Genomic DNA, 19,774 nt, shown 5'->3' on the forward strand with positions numbered 1-19,774 from the left:
TAATTATATTAATATATATATATAATTATATTATAAATATATATTATGATTAAATATTAAAAAGATATATTATATATAAGATAATTTTATTAATATATAATAAATTAGAAGATTATAATAATATTAAAATAATTTTAATAATCTATAAAATTAAATAAAATATATATTAAAAATATAAAATATATTAAATTGATAATTAAATGATTTATATTTTATAAGATAAATTAATAATAATGATATATATTTATAAAATATAAGAAAAGATATAAAATATAATATTAATATTAATAATAAAAATAATATTTAGATAAACGTAATATAATATAAATAAAAGATAAGAAATAAAGATAATAATAATAATATATATATTATAAAAAAAATAAATTATAAATATAATAATATTAATATAATAAAAAATATAAAAATAAAAATAAATATTAAATTAATATTGAATAATTAAATAATAATATATATATAAAATATATATTTATAATAAAATATAATGTAAGTCAGCACACGTTGTCCTACATACAAACATATACAATCTCTATAATTTTCTGTCTTTTATTTCCAGTTTTAACACAAAAGATAGGAAACAACTTTGTGCTGATCCAGATGCTCAGTGGGTCAAAGATCGTAAGTCGTGCTAAAAGAAACACACAGAAATAAATGCAAAGTATTTACAGAGAAAAACTGAAGCTGCTGCTTGTCTGTTTTTCCTCTCTAGTCACTGCCAAAATGAAGAAGGTGTGAAGTCTGTCTGCTGCATCAGTATTTCCAGTATTTCCATCACCTTTAAAGGATTATTCAAACCAGAGCGCTTTCTCAGCCTGACTGTTTAAAACATTTCTTTTATTTGTCTTTTGTTTTTTGTGGGGTTTTTTTCTTATTTGTGAATCTCTTTCTGTGCATTATGTGTTTATGTGAAGCACAATGTGGCTGTGAAAAACAATACAAAAATAAACTTTTGCATTATTGAGCAAATATTTTCCTGCTGTTGTTTGAATCGCCTATTGCATTCCACTTGTGTTTCAACTGAGGATGCTCGCTGAGCAACACTGTCCAGGTTTTTTATAAAACTTTTACCCAAGTTCATGCGGCCCACGATCAACATAAGTGGGTCGGCCCAGTGAAAAATCTTATTATATGAAAAAAGCACAATGAAAAACTTCATCTCAGTTTGCCAGTATGTTAAAGAAATACTCCTTTAGTTAATCAATAAAATGTATCAGCACAATTCTCCAGACAGAAAAGTTTTGTTATTTCACAGAAAATATCTTATTTTTTTCTCTTTTTTTGGACCCATTGTGAAAAAGAAATTTCTATAGTAGTCTTTTTTTTAAATGTTTGTCTGCTTCTTAACTACTTTGATGTAGCATGAACGGCCATGGGCAGGTCTGTGACAGAAGACCTGGAATTTTTGTTGTGCAGACTCTTCCTCTGGGACTCATGTTGAAGATCATGGGATCGAACATTTAAACTGAGGGGTGTTACAGCCCAAAGCTGCTGGGCCCCTTCCTTTGGTTAATCGTTTTTGTTATAATTAGCTTACGCAGCCCCCTGCTGGAGATGGCTGGACCTTCTCAGGCTGCCTTCCTAACCCAACTGCTCCAACCACAGCAGAGCTACTTATAAACTCACCTTTCTATCAGTTTAATTTTGTTTAACTGCATATTCTATCCCTGAGATATCTCCATATAAGAAAATGAAGTCGAATTTTAGAATTTTAGCAGACAGCAAGATATGTACCAGGCAACCAAGCTCTCCTCATCACAGAAACTTGCTCACACAGCACACTATAAGACACAGGGCTAAATGCCCAACTTGCTTGGAAGCTGGAAGTTGGTCGGGCTGCTGGTCTGGACGGGTCCCAATTTATAGCCTCATTTAGTCTTCCACCAATGTTCAGCCTCCACCTGTAGCTTACACAAGCACAAACAACACAGAGAAAGAACAGCACCACCCTCAGGTGTGAGGAACACAAACAACACGTGACCTAGGTCATAACAGATGACACAAAACTTTTTTGCCAGTAACATATCTGAAGCCATTCTACTCTGCAAGGCCATCAAAGAACTAACATGCAGTTGTTAGTTGCTTGAAGTTTGGGAGGGTGAACATCAGGTAAACTACAGCACAGATTCTTTTCCATACAGGGGAGAGTTTAGCTCTTTGCTTTCAATCACTGCAAAACCACCACATGTCAGCCCTTCTGGTGGTATGGTTAACAAACCAGTCCTTGTGGTGAAGGCTACTGCCTTGTGTCACATCATAGATGTACCAGCTTAAGCCATGCAGTCCCGACATTGCCGATTCCTGTAAAAACAGGTGCTATTACTTGGATAGTATTTAGCATTTGGAGGGGTTTGTGGTTATTTATTGCTAAGTGCAGGAACATCCGAAGGCAGGGCTAATGCTATTTTTTATAGGTCTGTGTAGTTCAGTGTGCATCCACCCCTTATCAGTGAGACTTTAATATTTTCAAACCACCAACATCATGCTACCCCACCCCCTAGGACCCACCCCCCACTCACCTCCCCCCCCCCCTCTTCACTCACCCCTAATACCCTCACCCTATCCCCCCTTATCAGTGAGACTTTAATATTTTCAAACCACCAACATCATGCTGAGAGTGGGTTTCAAGTAAGATATTTGTATATTATTCATATCGCCATATAGCCCAATTTACCTGTGCAGGGGCTCAGCTGGTTTGGTGGACGGAAGCATCGGCCTGGTGTAACTGGCTCCCGATGTGGACGTAACTAATGAAGGACGACGGAAGAGCCGCAGCGTTTGTGGGGTGTGGAAAACTTTCTGTGCACTTGCCCCAGATGGAGCAGCCGCAGCCATAGCCAGTTAGTTATTCGGGCATGTGTGTGAAGCGCCGAGTGTATTGAAGAAGAGTTCTTGTTATTGCAATTATTAGTTAGGACTTGAGAGTCTTTGTATTTTTTTATTCATTATTTATGTTAATCAGAATCAGAATCAAAGAAACTTTATTTATCCCCAAGGGGCAATTAAGATACAACAGAGCAGCATGACATTAAAAATAAGGTCAGGGCATAAACAGGTAATAAGAGATAAAAAATAATTAAATTATAAAGTATATATACGTTTTAAAATTAAAGTGACTGAATAAGTGAACAAATAACTTTAGTGACTAAAAGTGAATATATAAAAAGAGTGTAGAGTAGTTTATGTTTCTGGTGTGGGAAATGATCTTATTGGAGTTAGAAATTTATATTAAATAAAATAATTTAAAATTATCTAATAATAATTATTAAATATTCTATCAAATAAATTATATAATAAAAATTATATTTATATTATTTATATATTTTTTATATTATTATATATAATTATAAGAAATATATAATTAATAATAGTTAATTTATAACTAATTTATTATTTTTATAATATATTATATATATATATATTTAATTATTATTATTATTATTATTATTATTATATTAATAATATTAATATTATTTTTATTATTTATAATAAATTTTATTATTTATAATATAACTATTAATTAAGTTTATAATTTTTATTATTATAATTTATATATAAAATTATATATTATATATAATTATTATTTTTAATTATATATATATATATATTTAATTTATAATTATTTATTTATTTTATTTTATATAATTATAAATATTTATAATATATTTTATAATCAATTATATAATATTAATCATTAATTTTATTATATAAAATTTATAATATTTATAATATTTATATATATATTATTACTAAAATAATATTAATATTATAATATATTTTTTATTTAATATTTTTAATATAATATTATTTATTTATAATTATTATATTTATATTTATATTATATAATATATTAATATTTATTTTTTTTTTATATTTTATTTAATTATTTATTTATATTATCATATATTTATTTTTATAATTTATTTTTAATATTATAATAAATAATATAATATTTTATTATATAATTATTTATATTAATTATAATATATATTTTATAAATTCTTTATTTTATAATTATTAATTATTTTTATTTATTATTTTAATTTATAATTATATACTATTCGATACATTTCCCACACCAGAAACATAAACTACTCTACACTCTTTTTATATATTCACTTTTAGTCACTAAAGTTATTTGTTCACTTATTCAGTCACTTTAATTTTAAAACGATATATATACTTTATAATTTAATATTTTTTATCTCTTATTACCTGTTTATGCCCTGACCTTATTTTTAATGTCATGCTGCTCTGTTGTATCTTAATTGCCCCTTGGGGATAAATAAAGTTTCTTTGATTCTGATTCTGATTAACATAAATAATGAATAAAAAAATACAAAGACTCTCAAGTCCTAACTAATAATTGCAATAACAAGAACTCTTCTTCAATACACTCGGCGCTTCACACACATGCCCGAATAACTAACTGGCTATGGCTGCGGCTGCTCCATCTGGGGCAAGTGCACAGAAAGTTTTCCACACCCCACAAACGCTGCGGCTCTTCCGTCGTCCTTCATTAGTTACGTCCACATCGGGAGCCAGTTACACCAGGCCGATGCTTCCGTCCACCAAACCAGCTGAGCCCCTGCACAGGTAAATTGGGCTATATGGCGATATGAATAATATACAAATATCTTACTTGAAACCCACTCTCAGCATGATGTTGGTGGTTTGAAAATATTAAAGTCTCACTGATAAGGGGTGGATGCACACTGAACTACACAGACCTATAAAAAATAGCATTAGCCCTGCCTTCGGATGTTCCTGCACTTAGCAATAAATAACCACAAACCCCTCCAAATGCTAAATACTATCCAAGTAATAGCACCTGTTTTTACAGGAATCGGCAATGTCGGGACTGCATGGCTTAAGCTGGTACATCTATGATGTGACACAAGGCAGTAGCCTTCACCACAAGGACTGGTTTGTTAACCATACCACCAGAAGGGCTGACATGTGGTGGTTTTGCAGTGATTGAAAGCAAAGAGCTAAACTCTCCCCTGTATGGAAAAGAATCTGTGCTGTAGTTTACCTGATGTTCACCCTCCCAAACTTCAAGCAACTAACAACTGCATGTTAGTTCTTTGATGGCCTTGCAGAGTAGAATGGCTTCAGATATGTTACTGGCAAAAAAGTTTTGTGTCATCTGTTATGACCTAGGTCACGTGTTGTTTGTGTTCCTCACACCTGAGGGTGGTGCTGTTCTTTCTCTGTGTTGTTTGTGCTTGTGTAAGCTACAGGTGGAGGCTGAACATTGGTGGAAGACTAAATGAGGCTATAAATTGGGACCCGTCCAGACCAGCAGCCCGACCAACTTCCAGCTTCCAAGCAAGTTGGGCATTTAGCCCTGTGTCTTATAGTGTGCTGTGTGAGCAAGTTTCTGTGATGAGGAGAGCTTGGTTGCCTGGTACATATCTTGCTGTCTGCTAAAATTCTAAAATTCGACTTCATTTTCTTATATGGAGATATCTCAGGGATAGAATATGCAGTTAAACAAAATTAAACTGATAGAAAGGTGAGTTTATAAGTAGCTCTGCTGTGGTTGGAGCAGTTGGGTTAGGAAGGCAGCCTGAGAAGGTCCAGCCATCTCCAGCAGGGGGCTGCGTAAGCTAATTATAACAAAAACGATTAACCAAAGGAAGGGGCCCAGCAGCTTTGGGCTGTAACACCCCTCAGTTTAAATGTTCGATCCCATGATCTTCAACATGAGTCCCAGAGGAAGAGTCTGCACAACAAAAATTCCAGGTCTTCTGTCACAGACCTGCCCATGGCCGTTCATGCTACATCAAAGTAGTTAAGAAGCAGACAAACATTTAAAAAAAAGACTACTATAGAAATTTCTTTTTCACAATGGGTCCAAAAAAAGAGAAAAAAATAAGATATTTTCTGTGAAATAACAAAACTTTTCTGTCTGGAGAATTGTGCTGATACATTTTATTGATTAACTAAAGGAGTATTTCTTTAACATACTGGCAAACTGAGATGAAGTTTTTCATTGTGCTTTTTTCATATAATAAGATTTTTCACTGGGCCGACCCACTTATGTTGATCGTGGGCCGCATGAACTTGGGTAAAAGTTTTATAAAAAACCTGGACAGTGTTGCTCAGCGAGCATCCTCAGTTGAAACACAAGTGGAATGCAATAGGCGATTCAAACAACAGCAGGAAAATATTTGCTCAATAATGCAAAAGTTTATTTTTGTATTGTTTTTCACAGCCACATTGTGCTTCACATAAACACATAATGCACAGAAAGAGATTCACAAATAAGAAAAAAACCCCACAAAAAACAAAAGACAAATAAAACCTGATCAATTAATGTTTTAAAACAGTCAGGCTGAGAAAGCGCTCTGGTTTGAATAAGCCTTCAAAGGTGATGAAAATACTGATGCAGCAGACAGACTTCACACCTTCTTCATTTTGGCAGTGACTAGAGTGGAAAAACAGACAGGCAGCAGCTTCAGTTTTTCTCTGTAAATACTTTGCATTTATTTCTGTGTGTTTCTTTTAGCACGACTTACGATCTTTGACCCACTGAGCTTTTGGATCAGCACAAAGTGGTCCCTTTTTTGTGTTAAAACTGGAAATAAAAGACAGAAAATTATAGAGATTGTATATGTTTGTATGTAGGACAACAAGTGCTGACTTACATTATAGCCTTCACACAGTGTCCTCTTGCAGCCTGCTCACGATATGTTTCTCCCACCACCTCAGCAGTCCTATTGTCTTTGTCGACGCCAACGCAGCACGGGCGGTTACTTCCAGGTCCACGGACTCGAGTATCTGAGAGATAAAAGGTTAAAAACTGATTTGTCTTACATCACTAAACAGAAGATGACTTTTAATATGACCTGAAATTATGTTACAGTACACAGGCATTTTTTGTCCAAATCAATCAACAAGTAAGTGGAACAAATCAATGTTCTCATCACTTGAGGACCCTCAAGCACTTTTTAGGCAGTTTTGGCATTATGTTAATTAACTTTGATTTTTATAGTCGTTGGGATTCAAAGAAAAAATGAATGAAAACCAATCCAACTTTGGCCCAGAATTAAGTTTAGCTGTTGCAGGGCTCTCGCACAGATTTTAAAGAATGTTTCTGTCTTGAAATGTCTCTTATTAAAAAAGCATATTACATACTCCTATTTGTGCAGCATGTGGATATTTCTTAAAGAAACTCCGGCTAGCCTGCCCATGCTCCACAGCATACCTATGAAATAGCTGCATAGACATGAAATCAGTGATGGTTTGATCAGAACGCGTCTCCAAGCAGCCTGAAGCTGGACAGATAGTCTCGATATGATAGAGAAAGGTGGATTACGTTGAAATATCCACACGCCGTGACCAAAGGGGAGTTATACGTCTTACATATCGAATATGTAACTGAGTGGAGACAGTCTTGGTATGATAGAGAACATATTCTCAATGTTCTTATGTTAATAACAGACGGTACGTCACTGTTTGCTTTGTGCTGTTATCAGGATCACTCAGAAAGTTTCCATAAATATATTTTAACAGAGGCGAGACTTGATCCAACATTTGGAGATATCATCTGGAATCTGGTTCCTGGAATTTTGCAAGGATGAATTTTTACTTATATTTATTTTCTTAACCAAATTGAATCAAATAGAAATATGAACGGTTGGGAAACATTGTCTTTATGTTCTGAAGATGAAATCTGCTGTACCAAACAAATCCAAACTGATTCTGTCTTAAATTGCTTTTTTTGTTATTATTTGCAAACAAAGCATGTTGATTTCTTTTACAGAGGATGAGAATAGGAACCAACATTAAGCTCCATTTATTAACAATGATTAATATATCAAATGTTTAATCATAGATTTCAAAGTTCAGATGTGCTGATAACTGAATGGTGAAAAATACTGTCCCGTAGCTGCATGATATTATCTTATACTCTCTCTGTGTCTCTCTCATTTTCTGCTTTCATGCCTTATGCAATGAGTCACAATGTATGCACCCCTCCAAAAACCCACTGAAATGATGACTTTGCTAAAAACTAAAATGAAGCAGTAAGATTTAGTTACAGAGTGAATTTGTTTGAAGGAAACCACTGCACCAACTGTGCTACACTAATAAGTTGGCAGTTATGATAGTTTAAGTGTCAACATATGCCTGGCATGCAACGCAGCGTGAGACATAACCCCATAAGTGACAGAAAACAAAAGTAGAAAACATAAATAGTACAAACATTGTTAATGGTAAGCAGTATAGCGTGAATGGATATGGTGTGGCTGTCAGTCAGTCCAGCAATCGAACACAAAAGTCAGGTGAATGTTGTACTTAAAAAAAAAGGAAATCTCCAAGACTTCTTCTAAATGTTGACGTAAAAGACGCCTTTTAAAATGCCATGACTGACTAACAAAACTTAGCCCAGAAAACAGCTTGCAGGAATGCTTGGTGGGTAGAAGTCGAGAGTGAATGCTGGATAAAAAATGTTACAATTATAGACTGAGCAGATACCAGAATATGACTGACGTAAAGGTTTGTGGTCTTTACACAGTGGTCCTGCCCAATAAACCACCAAAATGTCAGAAGTGAACCTTATTCACAAACAGGCAGCAGCCATTGTTGGAGATAGTCATTGCTGCGATCAAATGATCTATTTTATCTCTTTTTTCCTCATTTTTCTGTAGAAAAGTAAGAGCACAGTTACCTTCAGAGGAGTGGCAGCACACACACACCGAGAGCAGGAGGAGAGTGATGGAGAGGATCTTCACAGTCATTTTCACCGGTGGTCTGGCTCACTGATCAGAGTCAAAATCTACAGTTGATTTGTGTTTGGCTATTTATTGGTAAGTGCAGGAACACATGCAGGCACAACTGATGAGGTGTTTTTATAGGTCTGTGTATTTGTTTGCATGGTGTGGCATATCACACCTCCCCCTCTTATCAGGAAGAATTCAGTATTTCAACCGATCAACACCTCACTGAGAGCTTTCTGAGAAACAGCCTCATATACACAAAGTTCAAAGACACTCAGATATGGTGATGATTGTGATAGAGCCTGGTGATTGAGAACAACGGTTTGTGCATTGTAATGAGTAATGAATCTAAATCACCCACTGACTTCTGTTCTTCAGTGATTCATGATTTCCCTAAACAGCCTATATGTACATCTATTAACATTTGCATGACTGGCTGACTTTTATGCTGCTTATTTTTTCTTATAAATTCCCACGACTTTTGCTCGTAATTTAAATTTAATTGTTTCTTGTTTGCATCAAGCTGTTTTACCCCTGGAAACACAAAAGAACTCACTCTTAATGTTTATTTTTTTCATGTTAACTTTTGGCAGATGATCAGATAAGTTTCACACTCTGCTCTGCAGGAAATGTGTGGCAGAAATGTGATCATGTCGACTGTCTTTATCTTCCAACACACACGCAAAGATCAACAGTTTCTAACACAGACTAAATACATCACATGTTAAATGGTTTGTGTATGCATTGCTAATTTCCCCCCTCATAGTTGCATTAGACATTTTATTTCTTTTATTTAGGCTTAAATATGAGGGCATGGCTGTTTGGGGTACTTGGGTTTTTTTTTTTTTTTTTTTTTTTTTAAATGACATCAGAAACAGCAGTATGCGACATTACGTGATGGCAGAGCTTCAGTTCATCCTTTGTCATTTTTTTTTTTTTTTTTTTTTTTTTTTTAGAAATAGGACAGGGGGAATGAATGAGAGAAAGAGGGGGAGAGAAAGAAAGAAAACCAAAGGGGAGAAGAGACGGTGAGAAGGGGGGGGAAACAACAACTCCTGGGTCACCTGTATGGAGAAAAAAAACAAAAACAAAAAAACAAACAACAAAAAAAACAAACAGAGGAGACAGCAAACAACAAAGAGCAACATAATAATAGAGAAAACAAAGCACCATCACAATAAACTAGCTAGTCATAGATATCAATAGTTACTGAATAATAAACGATATTGTGCAGCACGCAAGATAGACAGCGCACAGTGTGCTTTGAGGCAGCAGCCAAGAAAGCTTTAGTCCGCGTCTGTGAATACCCATGTGTACACCTGTGTGCATACCTGTGTGGATCAGCATGCTTGCATTCCAAAGGTTTCTCCATGTAATGATCTGCTAGGGAGTGTGGGGGGGCCACAGCCCCGTCCTCCAGGGTGTGAAGCGGGTATGGAGGAGATCAAAACTCCAGACATCCAGAGGCCCCCAGAACACAAGAGACCACGGAACTTGGGTTCATTTCCCAGTTTATGACCCAACAGGCCAAGCATAAACTTTCTGACAGATGGCCTCACATTTGACCCTGAAATACTGTTCCTGTGGTTGCTGTGCTCTATTTGTGCTCACCTGCTGTGTTTAGTTTCAATAGATGTGATGCTGTGCATTATAGCTAAAAAATGTCTTCTCTGGTCTCATTGGTTCAAAGTTCCAGAAGTGTTTATTGCAGAAAGTCAAGGTACCTTTTCCTGCACCTCATGGATAGGGTTGTGCGTTCGCATGCTGCATATACCACCACATATCTGGATTTTCAGTATGACTTAAAGCAGTTATGACATGGTCTGATTTTCTCACCCAATAAAGGAATATTTCATATATCAGTCTACTCTTCATTCTATCAGACACAGTTATCACAGCTCGTACATTTGCTTTTTACACATATATGTAAGCATTGAGCCAAATTTAGTAATGCCAACAAATTAAAAGAACAATATTTGTCTCTTATATATGATACATCTATATACACACTGTCACAGATACTTGTCTTTGAGTGAAGATTTAAGGTGATAGGAAATATAAATAACTGCAACTTGAATCTTTGACACAGAGTTCAAGCTCACTGCTGTAATATATCATCTGCTAAAATTCTGCTTCTTTCTTTCGTCAGCTGCATGAACTTTGGTAAAAGATAAAGGTTTATAAAAAACCTGGACAGTCTACTCAGTGAGCATCCTCAATTAAAGCACTAGTGGAATACATTCAGCGATGTGTGTGACATTTTGTGAGGGTCTGGTGGGCACTGAAACAACAGCAGGAAAATATTTGCTTAAACGTTTATTTTTATATTATTTTTCACAGCCACATTGTGCTTCACATAAACACATAATGCAAAGAAAGAGATCCACAAATAAGCAAAAAAAAAAAAAAAAAAAAAACAAAGCAACCTGAACCCCAATTATCTATTAAAAAACAATGAAGTCAACAGCGTGAATAAAATACAGGTTTACTCCACAGTAAAAATTAATCTACAAAAAAAAATGTTTTGAAACAGTCAGGCTGAGAAAGCGCTCTGGTTTGAATAAGCCTTTAAAGGTGATGGAAATGCTGAAAATACTGATGTAGCAGACAGACTTCACTCCTTCCTCATTTTGGCAGTGACTAGAGAGGAAAAACAGACAAGCAGGAGTTTTAGTTTTTCTCTGTAAATACTTTATTATTTATTTCTGTGTGTGTTTATTTTTAGCATGACTTACGATCTTTGACCCACTGAGCTTTCGGATCAGCACAAAGTTGTCCTATTCTGTTTGAAACTGGAAATAAAAGACAGAAAATTATAGAGATTGTATATGTTTGTATGTAGGACAACGTGTGCTGACTTACATTATAGCCTTCACACAGCGTCCGCTTGCAGCCTGCTCACGATATGTTTCCCCCACCACCTCAGGGCTCATATCGATGTCAGTGACATCAACGCAGCACGGGCGTTTACTTCCAGGACCAGGTGGACCTGAGAGGTAGGAGGTTAAAAACTAATTTATCTGACCTGAGAAAGTCTGATTAGAAACTCAAAAGTTAACTCCAGGTTTAAAACGTGATGAAACTCCTTACATCGCAAAACAAGACAAATGTTACCTGAAATTATGTGAATGTAAGCATTTATTTTTACACTTCGACAGAAAATGAAGGTCACAGAGAGGCAAAAAAGGATATGAAAACTAATAAACCATGTTTCTGTCTTCTAATATCTCTGATAAAAACAGTGCATGAACATTTTTCTGAGGTTGTGAATCACATATTGTCAATACTCTCTCTTTATATACATTTCTATTATTTCTATAATGGAGGGTGTGTGATCGTTTCCTTTGTGTTTGTTTCCTGGATCACTGAGAAAGTTTCCATAAACACTTTTTAACAGAAGTCTCAGATTGTTCTGGCTTTTATTCTCCAGTACAGCACACCAAATTCCTTTCCAGAGGATCAAAATGAGAAAACACATTAAGCTTAATTTGCTAGCAACGGTTATTATATGAAAAACATGACTTTCCAGAGTCTAGGCTGTTAGTGGCTTCCCATGATGCACTCAGTGTTTCTTCAGAGTCTCACTTATTATATGTTTAAACATCATTTTCTGTTTAATGACACATTTTTAAATCTCTGGATCTCTTTCACAGTATGTTTGTAGTACTGTCTTCTACCCCTCAACCCTATAGGTCCCTACAGATGGTTGCCCCTCCCTGACCCTGGATCTGCAGGAGGCTACTTCCTTACTGTTACTTCCTCATGGGGAGTCATATAATTTTATCTGTATTATTGTATCTTTACTTCACAATTTAAAGCACCTTGAGGTGACTGCTGCTGTGATGTCATATTATATGAATAAAACTGGATTATACTGAAAATTAATAATGTTTACTCATACAAGACAGAATTAAGAGGTGCAGGTAGCTGAACGCTGAACAGAATTATCCCATAGCTGCAACATATCATGTTATACTCTGTGTCTCTGTGTCACTATTTCCTGCTTGTAGATCACACCATCACACTTAACCAATGGGTCACAATGTATACACCCCTCACAGAAAAAACCCCATGAAAACAGCATCAAGATCTGACTACAGATTTAGCTTGAAAGAAACCACTGCACACTGTGCCACCATAGTAAGGTTTGAGTTATGACAGTCAAAAGGGCGATGCAAATGATGCCGAGCATGCAACACCCCATAAAACATAATTCTCTAATGTCACTGGAAATAAAATATATATAGTTTAATTATTGTTAATTTTAACCAATCAACCAAGTCCTTACAGAGCGGTCATACCCAATAAAACCGCCAAAAAGTTAGACGTGTACCCCAGCATCACAAATAGCTAGAAGCCATTGTTGGAAAAAGTCATGCTGTGATCAGTTTTATGTATTTTATTCTTTTTGTTTTCCATTAGAAAGTGAGAGCATAGTTACCTGCAGAGTAGCTGAAGCACACACACATTGAGTGCAGGAGGAGAGTGATGGAGAGGATCTTCACAGACATTTTCACCGGTGGTCTGGCTCACTGATCAGGTTGAAACTATATCAGTTGATTCGTGTTTGGTTATTTATTGGTAAGTGCAAGAACATTCACAGGCAGAACTGATGACGTGTTTTAACAAGTCCTTGTGGTGCATGGTGTGGCATCTCAGACCTCCGCCCCTTATCAGGGAGATCTGAGTGTTTCAAACCACCAACAGACTCGCCTGTTTCCAAAGAAACACATACAAAGTTTGCAGACACTTAAATATAGTGTACAAAATAATTGATACAAACAGTTTATGTATTGTCACAAATGATGGATCTAAATCACACGTTGATTATTGTTTTTCCATTTTAACTAACTGTGAGTGTTTATCTCTTGCAGGCCTCAAGTGAAAAATAATCGTGCGTCACGATGCCTCTTAACGATCCTGATGCACATCTATTTACATTTGCATGATTTGTTAATGTTTGGCTGCTTATTTTTCATCTATAAATCCCCACATCTTAAACTTTTGTTTAAGCCATTAAAGTCTCACTGAAAACTAAAGGACCTCTGTCAGTGCACCCCAGGGCAGCTGTGGCTACAATGTAGCTTGCCATCACCAGTGTGTGAATGTGTGTGTGAATGTGTGGAGGACTGAATGTAGTGTAAAGCGCATTGGGGACCTTAGGGACTCAGTAAAGCGCTATACAAATACAGGCCATTTACCATTTACAAAGTAGTGAAACGCTCTCATTGCTTATTTCATTTAGGTGTACTTTTGGCAGATGATCAGGTAACTTTCACACTCTGCTCTGGAGGAAGTGTGTGACAGAAAAGTATTTGTGTCGACTGTGTTAATCTTCCAACACACACACATGCAAAGTCAAAAATTTTTGACACAGGATGTGCACTACTAACGTCCCACCTCGTGCATCAGCGCTCTTTTATTTCTGCCTAAATTTGTGGACATGGCTGTTTTTGGGTGTATGGGTTCATTTCCCTGTTGCATGATCAAATTTCAGGCAAACATTAACTGTCAAACAGATGGCCTCACATTTGACCGTATACAGAGGAGGTCATGGTTGATTCAATAAGTGCAAGGGATCCTGGTCCTGTGGCTACAAAGCGAGCTCAAGTCACTCCTCCACTGTGATTGACAGTTGAGGAGTTTGTGCTTATATGCTGTATTTGGTTTTCACCAAATGTGGTGTTGAGTATTATCACCAATAATCCCCACTTTGGTCTCATCTGTCCAAATGACATTCTTTCTGGAATCTTTTAGTTGCTTATAAAATAACATGTTACACCGCATTACTGAATTGCATTTTTTCAATAATGCTGCAATGTAACCCGTTAATGGACTACATTCAGTAATTATTTTGCAGTTACAATTATATTGATTTATATGCAGCTATCGGCAAACAAAATGCTTTTTTCTTCCAGTTTACTTGTGCTGCAATCATCTGATTTCAGTTTGTGTTTGGGAGGAGGAACTTGGTGGTGCAGTAGAGTGATACAGCTTTTGAGGAATACAGACATGGAGATTACTTTTATTTTTATTGCACAAAAGCACAAAAGTATGGAAAAGTGCAAACTGTATCCAGGACAGAAGAACTGCATTAAATTGCCAACATAACTTGGGCTCTTTGCAAACATCTGCACAGACCACATGCTAACACAAAGCTAGCCAAGAAGTTGAGAGCATGCTAGCCGCTGATCTTCAGCAGGTAACAAAGGCAGTGATGAACAGGCAGTTGTGCAGCCTTAGGTTTTACCTGTTCATACTCCTAGAAGTAACTTAACTTTTTGTGTTCAGCTTTGTGTTCATAAGTTAAAATCCAAACAATACTATGTGAGTCCTCATCAGGGTAGGGATTGGTGCTGGTGTTCGGAACTGTAGGCTAAGTTAGGTTTATATTGTTAACTGGTAATTAAGTGAAACTTTGTGTTATTACCTCATCTATTACTACTTCATAACTGGAATAATTAGAGGTTGTTTAAAGTCGTGTTGCTGTCGTTCCCATTTTCTCATTTTTCTTGCAGCAAGAGGAAGGTTTAGTGTACATACCTGCCTTAAAAAGCCCGTCATGAAAGTCTTTCAACATAATCAGTTTAATGATTGTGAAACTTGCTTTGTGCCATTCCTCTTTCTTCTTATTTTGCTTGTTCCCACAAACGTTTATGCACTTTTTTCTTAGGTTGCGTTCTTTATCTGATATGGTAATACATATTTGAGTTTATGTTACTTCCTGTTTAAACTACACTTGTAGAAATAGTCAAACCAAAGATAAGACAACCACAAAAGCATATTTCCTGTTTATTTAGTAGGAAATAGGTTTGTAAGAGACATGTTCCTTAATTTGATGGTGTGAGTGTCTAACTCTCCAGTACAACTGCTAAATGAAGATTAAACTTAATAATTCAATAAGTATATTTATAAGTATCATATTAATAAAAACATTTACTTAAGGACTCGAAAGCGAAAGTAATTTGTTGCACTGCTTCTCACATTACTTTTACTCGCATATCATATAATTAGCATTTAACTTTATAAATCTAAGTCTACAGTCCCACATACCAACCCAAATCGCTATCTTAGTATCGATTTAACATATGATGTTTCTGAGGTTTCCTGACAAACAGGAGTTCAAATGGAGAAAATCCCATGAAAGCCAGGGTCACCTCCTGCACTGCAAACAACAGAGGTTCTAGCCAGTGACCCCAGTGGCATCGACCCTCTTGAATTAATGTATGAATCATGGACTTCAAGGTCTTTTTCAGCTCCACTAGCTCATCAATGTCAGCATAGTATATACTAGTCCAATTAGATTCAATGTGCCTCCTTTATTGGTCAGATGAATGGTCACTGAGTATCTCTACATTCTAATTGGTTCAGAGTATTGTGTACGATCTACTAAAACAAAACAATAGCCCTGTGCATGCCAGTAAATAGGCCCAATGAGGTCCATACCAATACACTCAAACAGGACACAAAGGCCCTTTGGAATGGTCATTTGGTTTACTAACTGCTATCCAGGCTGGATGCACACCTCTGACACCCATCTCCTGGAATGCCTGGCCAATACAATTGACCTTTAACTCGATCCAGAGTTTTCTCATATCCTCTGTGACCAGATATCAGGTTATAATGAGCTGCCTGGAAGATTAATTCCCAGTGGGCTTTAGGCTCCAAAAACTGGGTGTGTTTCTCTGCAGTGGGAGTGTAACGCCTCACTCTGTACAATCTATCCTTCATTACAAAATGGGAGTTGGCTATGCTGCATTAGGGCTGGTGCTACTTCCCCAGTAGAAGTGTCGGATAGCCTGGCATTGCTGCTGAACACAGCACAGATACCATCCTAGCTATCGTAAGCATATCCCCAAGGATTGTCCCACCAGTTTGTTAAACCCATGCCAATCTGTCTCAGGACCCCTAAGGGGCAAACGTAACTCAAATAAAAGTGCATAATACTAGATTATTGAGCTCAACTGAAAACACCAAGGGAATCTAATTCTGGGAATGTATCAGGATATTTTTATGAATTTGGTGTGCATTCAAACAACAAGAACAAACTGGTGCTATAAAACAAAAGTTTATTTTCATGTAGTTTTTTAAAGCCAAAATGTACTTTGTGTAAACACATAAAAACACAACAAGAAATTCATATATGAGCAAGAAAAAAGACACAAAGCCAGAACTCCAATGAGTTCACCATCTTGCCTTTAAAGATGGTGAAAATACTGATGTAGCAGACAGGTTCAACTTTATCATTTTGGCAATGACTGTAGAGAAAAGACAGAGAAAGGAGAGCTTCAGATTTTCTCTGCAAATATTTTTTTTATGTATTTCTGTGTGTCTGTATTTCTATGACTTACGATCCTTGACCCACTGAGCGTTTGGATCAGCACAAAGCTGTCCTTCCTTTGTGTTGAAACTGGAAATAAAAGAGAGAAGGTCATACAGATTGTATGTGTTTATGTTTTTCTGGAGGACAACATGTTTTGACTTACATTATAGCCTTCACACAGCGACCTGATCTAGCCTGCTCACGATACGTTTGTCCCATCACCTTAGTGCTCGAATCGCGTTGGGTGACGGCAGTGCAGCATGGTCGCGGTACTGTAGGAAGACGATGAGCTGAGAGGAAGAAGGTTAAAAATTAATTTCTGGATTGAGAAAAGTCTTTATGAAAATCAAAGTGAATGCCAATGTGACCATTAAACAAATATTAGTCATGCAAGTTAATGGCCTTTTTTGTTCCCAACATTAGGTACTTTTTGCAGTGATCTCGCATAGAAAACTATGCCGCACGTATATAAAACAGGTCCGCAGCTCCGAACCGTAGTAAAGGGACCTCTGGCCAATACATCGGGTTCCGTGTCGGGCTCGTAGCCAAAAACTAGCTTTACTTTGTTGTCTGGGTCAACTTTGCTAGCGAGAGACAGAGAGAGGCGTTGAAAGGCTGCTCCAGCGTAACTTATTGTTTCGGAGGAAAACACGAACACAGTGTACAGACGAGCCTTAACAGCTTACTGACAACTTGGCTCGTCAGGCACTCTTTTTGGCTGCAGTGGTTATCATTATACAGTGGGATACAAAAGTTTGGATAACGTTGTTAATAGTCATTATTTTCCTGTATAAATTGTTGGTTGTTACAATAAAAAATGTCAGTTAAATATATCATATAGGAGACACACACAGTGATATTTGAGAAGTGAAATGAAGTTTATTTGATTTACAGAAAGTGTGCAATAATTGTTTGAGTTTGATGAAAAACAGCTTCATGAGTCCGATTTTCTGAAGTTGTGAATCACATATTCTCACTATTCTGGTAGTTACTTTTATAACTGAGGCTATGTCCTGTTCACTCAGAAACAGCATCAACATCTGCCTAGAGAGTGAATTAGCTTGAAAGAAACCACTTCACACTGTGCCAGCATAGTAAGTTATGGAAACATAATATCCATCCATCCATCTTCATCCGCTTTATCCGAGGCTGGGTCGCAGGGGCAGCAGCCTAAGCAAAGAGGCCCAGACCTCCCTCTCCCCAGCCACCTCCTCCAGCTTATCCGGGGGAATACCAAGGCGTTCCCAGGCCAGCCGAGAGATATAATCTCTCCAGCGTGTCCTGCCCCGGGGCCCACCTCCCGGTGGGACGTGCCTGGAACACCTCACCCAGGAGGCGCCCAGGAGGCATCCTTGTCAGATGCCCGAACCACCTCAGCTGGCTCCTTTCGATGTGGAGCAGCAGCTGCTCTACTCTGAGCCCCTCCCGGATGGCCGAAATTCTCACCCTCATACATAATATGTATACTTTAAATATCATGATGATTAACCAACAAGAATGTGACTGATATAAAGATTAATGGTAAAAGAAACTATGAGAGTCCTTACAGAGTAGTCATTTCCAATAAAACCAAAGAAAGCTAGGCGCCTTAGTCAATGGTGTAATCAGTTTTACGTACTTTCTCTCTTTTTGTCCTTTAGGAAAGTAAGAGCACAGTTACCTTCAGAGGAGTGGCAGCACACACACATTGAGAGCAGGAGGAGAGTGATGGAGAGGATCTTCACAGACATTTTGACCGGTGGTCCGATTTGCTGATCAGGCTGTAACAAAAAGTTCATCAGTGCTTGGATATTTATTGGTAAGGGTAGGAAGATTTGCAGGAAAAAGAAGTGACGGCGGGTTATTTTAATACGTGTTTATTTGTGTGTGTGGTTGTATCATAATCACACCTCCGCCTCTAAATAGAGAAACTTTAATATTTCAAACCGCCAACTGCTTGCTGAAAGCTTTCCGAGAAATAGCCTCACATTAGGAAATGCACAGACATGTCTTATGGTCTACAGCTTGATTGATGCCAACAGTGTGTGCATTGTGATTATTGACGAATCTAAATTACCCACTCATCTGAGTAGAGTCCTTTTTTTCTCCTCCTGTACCCGATGTTGTGTATTTTATTTTACTTTTTTAAATGTTACCTATTCTGACCTGTCTTCCCTATGTGATGTTTGATGTTTTGATGTTGGCTCAAAAAATCTCTAGACCCAGCAGTCTTAGCTAATTATAGGCCAATCTCCAACCTTCCTTTCATATCAAAAATCCTTGAAAGAGTAGTTGTCAAACAGCTAACTGCTCATCTGCAGAGGAATGGCTTATTTGAAGAGTTTCAGTCAGGTTTCAGAGCTCATCACAGCACAGAAACAGCTTTAGTGAAGGTTACAATAATCTTCTTATGGCCTCTGACAGTGGACTCATCTCTGTGCTTGTCCAGCTAGATCAGGGGTCGGCAATCCTAGGCACGCGAAGGGTTAACTGATGGCACGACCATAGCTGGACTGATCATACTGGGCATTTACTCAGTGGGCCGATGGTGATTTTTCGTTTTTATGGGCCGATGTTTTTTTTTTTTTTTTTGTAACGTTATAAACAATGAAAGGTGGTGGATTGGCCAGATGCTGGCCGGTGTGTAAAACTAACTCAGTTGTTTGGTGGTGGCTATGGCGGTGCTTCCACAGATTCAGTAACATTAGCAAGTGGTGGAGGCCAGCAGGTG

The 19,774-nt window shown here is 36.9% G+C and overlaps 2 protein-coding genes and 1 long non-coding RNA gene across 3 annotated transcripts; all 3 read right to left on the reverse strand.

The window, feature by feature from the left end:
- Nucleotides 1-5,917: 5,917 nt before the first annotated feature.
- LOC121813037 (C-C motif chemokine 20-like) lies at nt 5,918-8,804 on the reverse strand. Its single transcript, XM_042216480.1, has 4 exons — nt 8,693-8,804; nt 6,669-6,801; nt 6,540-6,598; nt 5,918-6,448 (listed from the first exon to the last, which is right to left on the reverse strand). The coding sequence occupies exons 1-4, from the start codon at nt 8,760-8,762 to the stop codon at nt 6,423-6,425; spliced, it is 288 nt and encodes a 95-aa protein (XP_042072414.1). The 5' UTR covers nt 8,763-8,804; the 3' UTR covers nt 5,918-6,422.
- A 2,326-nt stretch (nt 8,805-11,130) lies between these two features.
- LOC121813038 lies at nt 11,131-13,344 on the reverse strand. Its single transcript, XR_006053476.1, has 3 exons — nt 13,183-13,344; nt 11,477-11,730; nt 11,131-11,381 (listed from the first exon to the last, which is right to left on the reverse strand). It is a non-coding gene; the product is annotated as an uncharacterized LOC121813038 (long non-coding RNA).
- Nucleotides 13,345-16,809: 3,465 nt separating this feature from the next.
- On the reverse strand, nt 16,810-19,114 carry LOC102308702 (C-C motif chemokine 3-like 1). The gene is made up of 4 exons (XM_005951625.2): nt 18,725-19,114; nt 17,228-17,354; nt 17,093-17,151; nt 16,810-16,999 (listed from the first exon to the last, which is right to left on the reverse strand). The coding sequence occupies exons 1-4, from the start codon at nt 18,840-18,842 to the stop codon at nt 16,926-16,928; spliced, it is 378 nt and encodes a 125-aa protein (XP_005951687.1). The 5' UTR covers nt 18,843-19,114; the 3' UTR covers nt 16,810-16,925.
- Nucleotides 19,115-19,774: the final 660 nt, after the last annotated feature.

Source organism: Haplochromis burtoni, unplaced genomic scaffold (assembly GCF_018398535.1).
Source record: "Haplochromis burtoni strain Fernald_Lab_line unplaced genomic scaffold, NCSU_Asbu1 Contig_1071, whole genome shotgun sequence".
Classification (NCBI taxonomy): domain Eukaryota; kingdom Metazoa; phylum Chordata; class Actinopteri; order Cichliformes; family Cichlidae; genus Haplochromis; species Haplochromis burtoni.

Bases quoted from the DNA above. Each gene is read 5' to 3' on its own strand.
- LOC102308702 (XM_005951625.2), bottom strand. From the start codon at position 18,842: ATGAACTTTTTGTTACAGCCTGATCAGCAAATCGGACCACCGGTCAAA. The intron at 17,355-18,724 runs GTAACTGTGCTC...TCTTCCTCTCAG, and splicing joins GTGCTGCCACTCCTCTGAAG to CTCATCGTCTTCCTACAGTA. The intron at 17,152-17,227 runs GTAAGTCAAAAC...TTTTATTTCCAG, and splicing joins CGCTGTGTGAAGGCTATAAT to TTTCAACACAAAGGAAGGAC.
- LOC121813037 (XM_042216480.1), bottom strand. From the start codon at position 8,762: ATGACTGTGAAGATCCTCTCCATCACTCTCCTCCTGCTCTCGGTGTGT. The intron at 6,599-6,668 runs GTAAGTCAGCAC...TTTTATTTCCAG, and splicing joins CACTGTGTGAAGGCTATAAT to TTTTAACACAAAAAAGGGAC. The intron at 6,449-6,539 runs GTAAGTCGTGCT...TTTCCACTCTAG, and splicing joins AGCTCAGTGGGTCAAAGATC to TCACTGCCAAAATGAAGAAG.